Raw genomic sequence first — 12371 nt, 5'->3', positions numbered from 1 at the left:
GGTAATCCTGTGGCCCAGGAAGTCGATGGTATCAAGACTGAACTGGCATTTGGCCAGGTTGATCGTGAGGCCGAAATCACTCAGGTGGGAGTAGAGCTGGCGGAGGAGGGACAGATGCTCCTGACGACAACTGCTTGCTATAAAAGATGTCGTCCAAATAGATGAATGCAAAGTCCAGGTCACGTCCCACCATGTCCATTAGCCGCTGGAATGTCTGTGCGGCATTCTTCAGGCTGAACGGCATTCAGAGGTACTTGAACAGGCCGAACGGGGTGATGAGTGCTGTTTTGGGGATGTCTTCAGGGTGCACCAGGATTTTATGGTATCCCCGGACGAGGTCTACTTTGGAAAAGATTCTTGCCCCATGCAGGTTTGCTGCCAAGTCCTGTATGTGTGGCACGGGGTAGCGATCTGGAGTGGTAGCCTCGTTCAGTCGGCGGTAGTCGCCGCATGGTCTCCAACCCCCAGCTGCTTTGGGCACCATGTGCAGGGGGGAGGCCCATGGGCTGTCAGACCTCCGTACGATCCCCAATTCCTCCATCCTCATGAACTCCTCCTTCGCCAGGCGGAGCTTTTCCGGGGGGAGCCTTCATGCGCAGGCGTGGAGGGGTGGTCCCTGGGTCGGAATGTGGTGCTGAACCCCGTGTCTGGGCATGGCTGCCGTGAACTGCGGTGCCAGAATCGATGGAAAGTCTGCCAGGATTCTGGAGAATTCGTTGTCCGACAGCGTGATGGAGTCCAGGTGTGGGGCCGGCAACTTGGCTTCATCCAGGGAGAACGTCTGGAAAGTCTAGGCATGTACCAGTCTTTTCCCTTGCAAGTCGACCAGCAGGCTGTGAGCTCGCAAGAAGTCCGCCCCCAGGAGTGGTTGGGCCACCGCGGCCAGTGTGAAGTCCCATGTGAACCGGCTGCACTGTGCGGGTGCCGTAGGTCCGTATCGTGCTGCCGTTTGCGGCAACTCAGGGTGGGTCCTGGCTTCCTGTTGCGGGTGTCGTACCCCGTCGGGGGCAAGACGCTGATCTCCGCTCCGGTGACATCCAAGAAGCGGCGTCCCGACTGTTTGTCCCAGACGTACAAGAGGCTGTCCTGGTGGCCAGCCGCCATAGTCATTAGCGGCAGCTGGCCCTGGCCCTTGCAGGGTGGGCGACAACGGCGGGATTTTGTGCCCCATCGCTGGTGGTAGAAACACCATTGTTCACTGGCCTCCTCTCTCCTGCCTCTGTGTTGTGTGCGCCCCCCCTGCCGGGCCTGGTCTAGTCTGCTGTTGGGCGCGTGGCCTGGTAATCTGACCGACAGACGCCACGCTCTCCCTCTTGGCTTTCCACAGAATGTCTGCCCGGGCTGCCACCTTCCAGGGGTCGCTGAAATCTGCGTCGGCCAGCAGCAGATGTATGTCCTCGGGCAGTCGCTCTAGGAACGCTTGCTCGAACGAGAGGCAGGGCTTGTGTCCATCAGCCAGAGACAGCATCTCGTTCATCAATGCTGATGGCAGTCTGTCTCCCAAACCGTCCAGGTGAAGCAGGCGGGCACCCCGCTCACGCCGTGAGAGGCCAAAGGTCTCAATGAGCAGCGCTTTGAATGCTTCATATTTGCCTTCTTCTGGGGGTGACTGTATGAAATACGCAACCTGAGTGGCCGTCTCCTGGTCAAGGGCGCTCACCACGTGGTAGTAATGCGTGGAATCAGAGGATATCTGCCGAATCTGGAACTGGGCTTCTGCTTGGCTAAACCGCACGCGTGGTCGCAGTGTCCAGAAAGTTGGCAGTTTTAGCGAAACTGCATGAACAGATGAAGAGTCGGTCATCTTTGGTCCAAATTCCATTTGGACCGTCAGGGTCACCAATGTAGCAATGTGCTACACACAGCGCTGAAATAACGACACGCAGTCGGTAAGTCATTTCGAGACTAGTTTATTCAAACTTCGCGCCGCTGGCATTTAATCCCTAGCGCCCATCCTCTCCGGGCAGAAATGGCGTCAGAGGTACATTACCAAAGTCTCCCCCCGCGCGCTGGCTATTTGTGATCCGGTTCGCCTGTGCAGAAAGTGGGTCGCCACAATATTGTAATTGATTTACTTGATTTTTTTTGGATTTTTTTTATTATTATTTTAATTTTTTTTCTCTTTTCTAGATTATGTATTGCATTGAACTGCTGCTAAATTAACAAATTTCACGTCACATGCCAGTGATAATAAACGTGATTCTAATTCTGAAATTTGCAAGTGTCTTTGGTGTCATCCCAATTCTCTTCAAATTCCTAATGAAATATAGCTACTGTTAAGCCTTCTTTGTAATTGGATCAATATATTAGGCCCAGAATAGATCCTCAGAGATGTTGATTCCCAAGAACTTGAAACTGCTCACCCTTTCCACTTCTGATCCCTTGATGAGGTCTGGTGTGTATTCCTTCAGCTTCACCTTCATGATGTCCACAATCAATTCCTTCATCTTACTGACGTTACTGACAACTTACTAAGTTGTTGCTGTGATACCACTCTAGCAGCTGATGTATCTCACACCTGTACACCACCTCAACACCATCTAAAATTCTGTTAACTTTAGTTGTGTCATTGACAATTATAGGTGGCATTTGAGCTGTGCCTAGCCACACTATTTTGTATGTAGAGAGAGTAGAGCAGTTGGCTAAGCACACATTATTGAGATACACCAGCCTTTGAAGATAACATTATTTGTAATTTTTGTTTTCTGTGCAGATTTGAGCGATGTAGAATGGGATGTGTAAGTCCAAACACAGAAGATAGTGTAAGTGGTCACTATGCAATTTAATGAAATGTAAATGTTCTGAGAAAATAATTGCAAAGATTTTCATAGACTGGAATATTCTAACAAGTTCATACATTCTCTTTCCTTCCTATTTATTCAGGTCTTGAATGAGGTTACAGATACAGATAATCTAATAGACTTGGGTCCAGGGTCCCCTGCAGTTGTCAGCCCAATGGTTGGAAACATGGCTGCACCTAGTCTGTCTTCACAGCTTGCTGGTCTAGGTAAATAAACTCTTTTGTTTTATATTTTTAGTCAGATTATCTAAACCAACCAAAATTTGACCAGATTTGCTAATTCTTATTTAGAATCTCAGTATTAAAAGTATTGAAATCTTAACTAACCAAGTGGAAAGAATTTGTCTCTGGGAAGTACAGATGGTGTCATTATTGGTGACTGCAGATACAGTAAACTCAAATTGGGCTATTGTTCATTTTGACTGAGTTCTTGAGCGTAGTTTTTCACTGTGATACATGGTTTACATTTAGAAACATAGAAAACCTACAGCACATTAGGCTCTTCAGCCCACAAAGCTGTGCTGAACATGGCCTTAGCTGAGAAATTACCTAGGGTTATCCAGAGCCCTCCATTTTTCTGAGCTTCATACACCTGTCCAGGAGTTTCTTAAAAGACCCTATTGTATCCGCCTCCACCACCATCACCAGCAGCCCATTCCGCACACTCACCACTCTCTGCATAAAAAAACTTACCCTTGATCCCTGGAGTGTAGAAGAATGAGGGGAGATTTGATAGAGCTATATAAAATTATGATGGGTATAGATAGACAATGCAAGCAAGCTTTTTCCACTGAGGCTAGGGGAGAAAAAAACCAGAGGAAATGGGTTAAGGGTGAAGGGGGAAAAGTTTAAAGGGAACATTAGGGGGAGCTTTTTCACACAGACAGTGGTGGGAGTGTGGAATGAGCTGCCAGATGAAATGGTAAACTTTTAACATTTAAGAAAAACTTGGACAGATACATGGATGAGAGATATATGGAGGGATATGGTCCAGGTGCAGGTCAGTGGGACTAGGCAGAAAAATGGTTCGGCACAGCCAAAAAGGGCCAAAAGGCCTGTTTCTGTGCTGTAATGTTCTATGGTTCTATATCTCCTCTGTACCTGCTTCCACACACCTTAAAACTGTGCCCTCTCATGCTAGCCATTTCAGCCCTGGGAAAAAGCCTCTGACTATCCATATGATCAATGCCTCTCATCGTCTTATACACCTCTATTGGGTGACCTCTCATCCTCCGTCGATTATTAATAATTGCAAAACATCTTCAGCAAAGTGTAATATACAAAGTAGACCTTACTTATCTGGGTTAATAGATCTCTACAGTCCTATAAGATGAGGTATTATGGTTTCTGTAACATTTGAGTCCTTAAGATATTAGCAACTATTCCTTATTATATTTTTATGCTTTAAAATTAAATACTATAGATAAGACAATGATGCATCTCTTCTCAGATTCTTTAATGATAGAGTACATGTTCTGAAGTTGTTTCACTCAGTGACTTCCCAACCTGTAGAAAATTGTTAAAAAAGTATTATTTCAATGAATATTTCTACTGTGGTTTTATCTTCACCTCTAAAGTTACCCTCTAATCACATAGCGATCATTACTGTAATATATTTCTTTGTGCAATCACTTTACATAGCTGGAGACAAATTCTTTAAAGCCACCTGTTGGAATGTAAAGGCTTATATTCCGTGATTATTTCAACCAGTTTAGACACTGGTTGATTATGTTTCAGCAAAAAAGATAAACTTGTGCAACCTTGAAGTCAACTCTGCTTCATACTTTCTGAGATAAAATAAATTATTGTAAACATTGAAAAGACAGACCCAAACCAATCCCTGATGATATCTCAATGTCTTGTCCAATGAGCCTCTTCTGACTGAATTATTTACTTTGCAGTCAGGAGCAGGATTTATTTTCAAGTTAGCGTTCTCTAATCCAGGAGAATTGTTCATTTATTGCATTGCTGTATGAACCTCAGCAAGATCAACCAACTTGGCATGTACTATTGATTGAACTGGCTTTTTAGTTTAGAAAATTTGTTGGACCATTTTTTTACTTCAGGGCAATTACTCTAGTCCCATTGTGTGTTGCATTACAAACATATCATTGGTATTACAAACAAATGATTTAAGATAAGGCATCTAACATCAAAGAAAGTAAGTTTATTTAGATGCTGTTTTTATCAATTTGATAACGTAACTTCATAAATATAGGCATTGCTATAACATAAGGGATACTGAAGCCAATTTTTACACAGTGTGATGATGCAAATACAATACAGTGAAAAGAGAATCTGTATTGGTGAGGTTCAGGAGTAAGTGCTGGCCAGGATACAAGAGATACACTGCTGCTCTTCAAAATAGTGCTGTGAAATCTTTTATTTTGGCTTAAATATTCAAGACTAGAGTCAGACATAGACTCTCAACCATCTGAGCCCAAGATAAGTGTCACCAGTATCACAGCCAATCTCTACAGAGGGAATTATCTTTTTATTCAACAATGTGGCTGAAATAGAAAAATGGTTCGGCACAGCCAAAAAGGGCCAAAAGGCCTGTTTCTGTGCTGTAATGTTCTATGGTTCTATATCTCCTCTGTACCTGCTTCCACACACCTTAAAACTGTGCCCTCTCATGCTAGCCATTTCAGCCCTGGGAAAAAGCCTCTGACTATCCATATGATCAATGCCTCTCATCGTCTTATACACCTCTATTGGGTGACCTCTCATCCTCTGTCGATTATTAATAATTGCCAAACATCTTCAGCAAAGTGTAATATACAAAGTAAACCTTACTTATCTGGGTTAATAGATCTCTACAGTCCTATAAGATGAGGTATTATGGTTTCTGTAACAGAAGTCTAAACTGTTTTCTCAAAATAAATTCTAAAGTTCTGTCTTTTGAAAAGTATATTGAGTAACTTAAAACCAAGCTAAATAAAATTTGTTCGTTGATGTATGGCTGTACTACTCGATCCGATTTGCTGATGACACAATAGTGGTTGGCCTCATCAACAACAATGACAAAATGGCATACAAAGAGGAGGTAGGATAGCTGGTAGAATGACGCGAGCACAACAACTTGATTCAACATGGAGGAGGCTAAAGGGATGATTGTGAACTTTAGGAAGGTAGGTACAGGCTGACCACTCGTTACTGCACGCAAACTGCTACTTCCAGGAGAGAGTTAAAAGCACCAAGTTTCTGGGAGTGCACATAATGGATGATCTCACCTGGACCCTCAGCGCCACCTCTTAGGCTAAGAAAGCACAGCAGTATCTTCACTTCCTGAGCAGATTGAGGCGAGCAAGGATTTCCCGCTGCTTCCCACATCCTAAACAAATCTTATAAGAACACTATGTGAGTGTCTTGACCAGCTGCATCACAGTCTGGTACAGGAATTGCAAGGTATCTGACTACAAGACCCTAGAGAGGATTGCAAGGACTGCTGAGAGGATCATTGAGGTCTCTCTTCCATACATCCAAGATATTTATCAGAAGCATTCCATACACAGGACCTGTATCATTGTCAGTGATCCCTACTATTTGTCTCATAAACTCTTTGAACCCCCTACCGTTGGGGAAGTGCTACCGGAGTATTAGGACAAAGACAGTTAGGATGAGAAATAGCTTCTTCCTCCAAGCCTCGAGGCTAAAGAACTTCTTGCCACCACCCAGGTGCAGGTCTGATCATGCATGAAGCATCAGTAGTGTATACTGTTTATTTTGAATTGTGTCGTAAACGCACATTATTTGATAATTTATTTGTGGTTATATTACCTTGTATGTCATGTGTGAGTTATATATACTCTATTGTGTGTCTTGGTCTGGAGGAATGTTTTTTCATTTGACAGTACAGTCGTCCGTCGGTATCTGCAGGAGATTGGTTCTGGGGACCCCCCCCCCCCCCCGCGGATACCAAAATCCACGGATGCTCAAGTCTCTTATATAAAATGGAGTAGTATTTGCATATAACCTACGCACATCCTCCCGTATACTTTAAATCATCTCTGTAAATGCTATGTAAATAGTTGTTACACTGCATTGTTTAGGGAATAATGACAAGAAAAAAAGTCTGTACGTTCAGTACAGATGCAACCATCGAAGCTCTTCTGGGAACACTAATGCTGCCTCAGCATCAGCTGATGCTGATTCTCCCATGATCTTTAAGTTCTTGAGGCTGTATCGCTGTACATAGCTAGCCAACCATCCCTTACTAGCCTTAAGCTCCTTCCTCTCGCTCACAACACAAGTAGCGAATAAATGAGACGTGAGGCAAACAATGCTCAAACAACGAGTGCTGGAGAGAGACTGAGGATATGTGAAATGGTGGGAGGCTACAGCAGGGTATAGAACATAGAATAGTACAGCACTTTACAGGCCCTTCGGCCCACAATGTTGTGCCGACCCTCAAACCCTGCCTCCCATATAACCCCCCCACCTTAAATTCCTCCATATACCTGTCTAGTAGTCTCTTAAACTTTACTAGTGTATCTGCCTCCACCACTGACTCAGGCAGTGCATTCCACGCACCAACCACTCTCTGAGTAAAAAACCTTCCTCTAATATCCCCCTTGAACTTCCCTCCCCTTACTTAAAGCCATGTCCTGTTGTACCGAGCAGTGGTGCCTGGGGAAGAGGCACTGGCTATCCACTCTATCTATTCCTCTTAATATCTTGTACACCTTTATCATGTCTCCTCTCATCCTCCTTCTCTCCAAAGAATAAAGTCCTAGCTCCCTTAATCTCTGATCATAATCCATACTCTCTAAACCAGGCAGCATCCTGGTAAATCTCCTCTGTACCCTTTCCAATGCTTCCACATCCTTCCTATACTGAGGCGACCAGAACCGGACACATTACTCCAAGTGTGGCCTAACCAGAGTTTTATAGAGCCGCATCATTACATCGCGACTCTTAAACTCTATCCCTTGACTTATCAAAGCTGACACCCCATAAGCTTTCTTAACTACCCTATCTACCTGTGAGGCAACTTTCAGGGATCTGTGGACATGTACCCTCAGATCCCTCTGCTCCCCCACATGATGCCTACACATCACTTCATTCGCATGGATTCAGCATAGTGCTCAGCGCGCAGCAAATTCAAGTTTTGCTTTTTGGAACTTTATGGAATTTTTTTCTTGAATATTTTCGATCCTCGTTTGGTTGAATCCACGGATGTGGAACCCGCGGATATGGAAGGCCGACTGTATATATGTATGTGGTTGAATGACAATAAACTTGGAACTTGAACTTCCCTATGTTAATATAACTGCCTCTGTAATTTTTCTTCCAGATCTGGGTACGGATAGTGTTAGTGGAACCCTGAGTTCTTTGCCCAGTTGCCATCTGGACACTCATGACTCTGCTAACTTTGATATGTTTCCACGAACCAGAAGCTGTTCCCTGGCCGATCAGCATCAAAAGTAAGTCCTTTGCTTCAGTATCTGAGCATTTTGACATCTAACTGTGAACATATGCAGTACTTACAATGTAGAGTTAATGTGAGTTATTACTTACAATGAAGAGTTAATCCACTGGATACCAAATCTACTTTGAATATTTGAAATATTTTTCATGGTTGTAGAGTAATGTACACAGACTCACAGTCAGCTGGAGGATTGGCAACTACTCTTGAAGATCAGGAAAGTAATACAGCACAGGTAAGAACTTCAGCTTTGTTTCAAAGATATCACCATTGGCAAACATTGCACTGGAAAGCTGAGTAATATAAACCTTGGTTCACAGGTGGTGTTAAATATAGATGAAAATTCTAATTGAAAATTTAGATTTCAAAGGGGATCCTTGTTGGAATCTCAAAAGAGACTATGTATTTGGGTTATATATTTACACTGTGGCTACTGTAGCTTGGTTTTACTTCATGTAAGTAAATGTGTTGAAGTTGTGAGTAGATATTGCTTTTCTCTTTTTATTCATTCAACTTTATATATAAAGTTGTGCGTTAATCTCTCTTATTAACCGATAACCACTATTATATCTTCTTTGTTGGCTGAGATCTGTGCAAAGGTGACAAATTTGAGATCGCTAATGATTTTGCCCTGAAATTGGCTGTTAGTGTAAATTAGTACAGGGTGTTATCTATTGGATGTTGTAGGAAGCACCAAGATCTTCATTTGGTACCTATCCAGTTTTATGGGCAGGAATGTGTAAAATTTGAAATATGGTGTGTATGAACTCCATGTATATAAGTTTCCAGTATATTACCAGCTACAGAAGCTAGGTGTTTCATCATTTCTATAACTTAAATGGTTCATGTAATCTAAAAACTATAAAATTGGAACAATCACCTCACTGCCATCCCTCTAATATTATAGGAAAGTAGAGTACTGTGCAAAAGTTTTAAGCACATGTAAAAAACATAGTAAAGCAAAGATGCTTTTAAAAAATAATGAAATGAAAACTTTCTAAATATCAAAAATTTACTGTAAAGAACAGTGAGCAGTAAAGAACTAAATCAAATCAATATTTGGTGTGACCACCCTTTGCCTTTAAACTTGCATACATCCTGTTAGGTACACTGTCATGCAGTCTTATAAGAAAATCAGCTGGTAGGTTGCTCCAAGCTTCTTGGACAACTTCCACAGTTTTTCTGCAAGACTTTGGCTGTCTCGCTTGCTTCTGTCTCTCCAGGTAATCTTGGGCAACCTCGATGATGTGAACAGGGCTCCATCTGTTGCAGAGCTCCTTGTTCTTCTTTTTGCTGAAGATAGTTCTTTATGACCTTGGATGTGTGTTTGGGGTCATTGTCCTGTGGCAGACTGAAGTGGGGACTTTGTGACTGATGAGAATCTGCTTCTATTTCTCAGCATTGAGGATTCCATTAATTCTGACCAGATCACCAACTTCATTTGCATAAATACAGCCCCAGACCTTCAGGAAACCTCTGCCATGCTCATGGTTGGCTGCAAACACTCATCCATGTAGCACTTTCCAGCTCTTCTATGAACACACTTCCTCCTGTTTCAGCCAAAAAAAATTCAAATTTTGACTTGTCTAGAGCACTTGCTGCCACTTCTCAGCATCCAGTCCTTGTGTTTTTCTGTGTAGGCAATTTTCTCGGCTTGTTTCCACTCCAGAGGAATAGCTTTTTGGCAGCAATTCTTCCATGAAGAACACTGCTGATAAGATTTCTTTGGACTGTAGATGAGTGTACTTGGGTTCTAGTTGTTTCTGAGTTCAGAACTGATAGCAGTGTTGGACTTCTCTGATTTAGAAGGGATGTCAGCTTGATGTATCTCTCATCGGCTGCACTCAGATTCTGTTGCCAACCACTGTGTTTCTGGTCTTCAATCTTGCCTATTTGTGATTCTTCAGAAGAGCTTGGACAGCACATTTTGAAACTCCTGTCTGCTGCAAAATTTCTTCTTGGCAGAGACCTTGCTGATGCAGGATAACCTCTTTGTGTCCTGTTGCTGTGCTTACTCTTGCCATGTTGTCTGAATTAATGATTTGAAGGTTAAAAGAGTCATATTTGCCACACCCTCACCTTTTAGTTGTTTGTCCTTCACTCAGTTTGATTCCCTATACACCCATTTCTGTTCCAGTTTGATTCCTTGTATACCATTTCTGTTTCATTTAATCAGTTTAGTTCATTCAACTTATTATCATTGATGATTAGCACCTGTATGTTATTTTTGTTTAATCATTCACTGGGCGAGATACCTTCAAAGTAATTTAGTTTTTATTTGAAAAGTGGTCTATTACTTAATATGTTACATTCTTTAACAAAGTACAAAAATTATATGTAACATTTAATTTTTTGGAAAATGAATGTTTGGAAATCTTAAATTTGATCTTTACTAATAAAGAACACAAAAACATATATCTAAAACCCCTTTTAAATAAAAAATCTAGGGTGCCTAAGACTTTTGCACAGTACTGTATTTTTCAACATAGGTATTGTGTAAGTAGATTCAAACTTCTTAAATAGAGTTCAAGCAAAATACCTGATTTACTGTGGCACAAAGAGGGGATATTCTGCTCAGTGGGCCCATTCTAAAAGCCAACAGAGCTATCCCGTCAGTCTCAATCACCTTCCCCTTTCCCTTCCACAACTTATTTTCCCTTGTATGCTGTTGCTGCATGAAAGAAGACACCGGAGAAAACAGTCTGGTGTGTGATTCATGGCTTTTAGAAAATTGTTCATTTTAAATTTACAATTTACATTCGGATTTGAAGATTGGTGGCTGAGAAGTCAGTTGCTAAATGTAAATGTGTTAAACCCAAAAATCGCTCTTAACATATGCCATCAACCAGAAGCCATTGCCCCTTTGATTCTTTTGTTACATAAAAATATTAAGGGATAGTTAACTGATAGCCAGTTAACCAATAATTAATCTTTGGGATTTTGGTGGGAACTGGAGCATGTAACATAACCCACAAGCCACAGGGAGAACTTGTAAACTTCACACAGAATTCTTTACGCTTGTTTCAGAATAATTATGGTATTTGAGGATTAATAACAATTTATTGTGTTTGTAGATTCCTGTTCCTGCTAAAACATTGCAAATGTTTGCTTTTATTTGTGTTCTTTATATTTCAGCAAATAACTGCTGCTGTGCCTGTGGTTGTCTGTGTAGTTCTAATTATCCAGTTATAATGCCCTGGTTAAGATTTCTACTGCTATGCTGTGAGGTATTTTATTTTAACAGTTTTCTGTAAAAGCAGTATGTCTTGCTGGTGAGAGTGTTTTGGCTTCAGCTAAAGATAAGGAGCCACGTTGACCAATTTAGGAATGTTGTGTCAGCCAATTGTAACTTTCTGCCCAATGGAAGATTTGGAAGAGCTAGGCGGATCAGATTTCTGAAAGACAATAGTCTGGTTTGGGGTCTTCTGGCGGGAGCTGTGCAGCAGAGCATAAAGGAAGATGCCACAGAATATTGTTGGAAGGAGAGTCCCCATTGCAAGAAGTGCTTTGTGCAGATGAGTAGCTTCAAGGAGGATGGGCCAATATTCCTGAAAAAGCCAGTTTGTTTGAGAAGGTCTTCGAGGGAAGTTCAGCATGTGGCATGTGCTTTCCTGTGAGTCCAGCACGAGTAAAGCAATACACCCCTGACTACTCCAGAAATGAGTTCCAATGTTTATGTGCACATTGGATTGGTTTAACTGTTATGGGCCCTTCTTATTTTCCTTTTCTTTTTCTGTAACTGTTTGTTAAAGTTGAAAATTTGTTAAATATACATTCTTTATAATTTTATGCTGGTGTACGATCTGTCATTTCTGGGGTACCGATAACTATGTATGGGTACACAGCATTCACTATAACCTACATTCCTTAATTGGATCATCCTAACTTTCCTTTTTGGTTGAACCCCAAATCATACTGACCCTAGACATATATTGTTTATGAAAGGTGACCTTCTCACCACTGAGTCATGTCTGAGGTTGGCTGCTGTGTGAATGCTGTTTAAGGATTGATTGAACAGTTAATTTGTTTGTTTAAGCCAGTGCTTAAACTAGTGTTTGTGGAAAGTAAGGTGCATTGTAATTAAGGTACTTTATTATGGATGCTGTGGGCATTAAGCTTTGGTGCAATTCGAAGAGGATATCC

The 12371-nt window shown here is 42.0% G+C and overlaps 1 protein-coding gene across 4 annotated transcripts in view; it reads left to right on the top strand.

The window, feature by feature from the left end:
- Positions 1-12371, top strand: part of tom1l2b (target of myb1 like 2 membrane trafficking protein b) — a 149317-nt gene that overhangs the window by 86046 nt on the left and 50900 nt on the right. For 3 of the 4 annotated variants that reach the window (XM_073061019.1, XM_073061018.1, XM_073061017.1), the window contains exons 9-12: positions 2714-2762; positions 2884-3007; positions 8097-8226; positions 8388-8463. In XM_073061019.1, coding sequence (XP_072917120.1) covers positions 2714-2762; positions 2884-3007; positions 8097-8226; positions 8388-8463 — 379 coding nt within the window. Of the gene's footprint in view, positions 1-2713; positions 2763-2883; positions 3008-8096; positions 8227-8387; positions 8464-11363; positions 11957-12371 lie in introns of those variants that run through there. The other variant, XM_073061020.1, reaches the window with a different exon arrangement.

The sequence above is a fragment of the Hemitrygon akajei genome, chromosome 11, assembly GCF_048418815.1.
Source record: "Hemitrygon akajei chromosome 11, sHemAka1.3, whole genome shotgun sequence".
NCBI lineage: Eukaryota > Metazoa > Chordata > Chondrichthyes > Myliobatiformes > Dasyatidae > Hemitrygon > Hemitrygon akajei.
The sequence above is the reverse complement of the archived record's forward strand: the minus strand, read 5'-3'. Positions and strand labels throughout refer to the sequence as shown.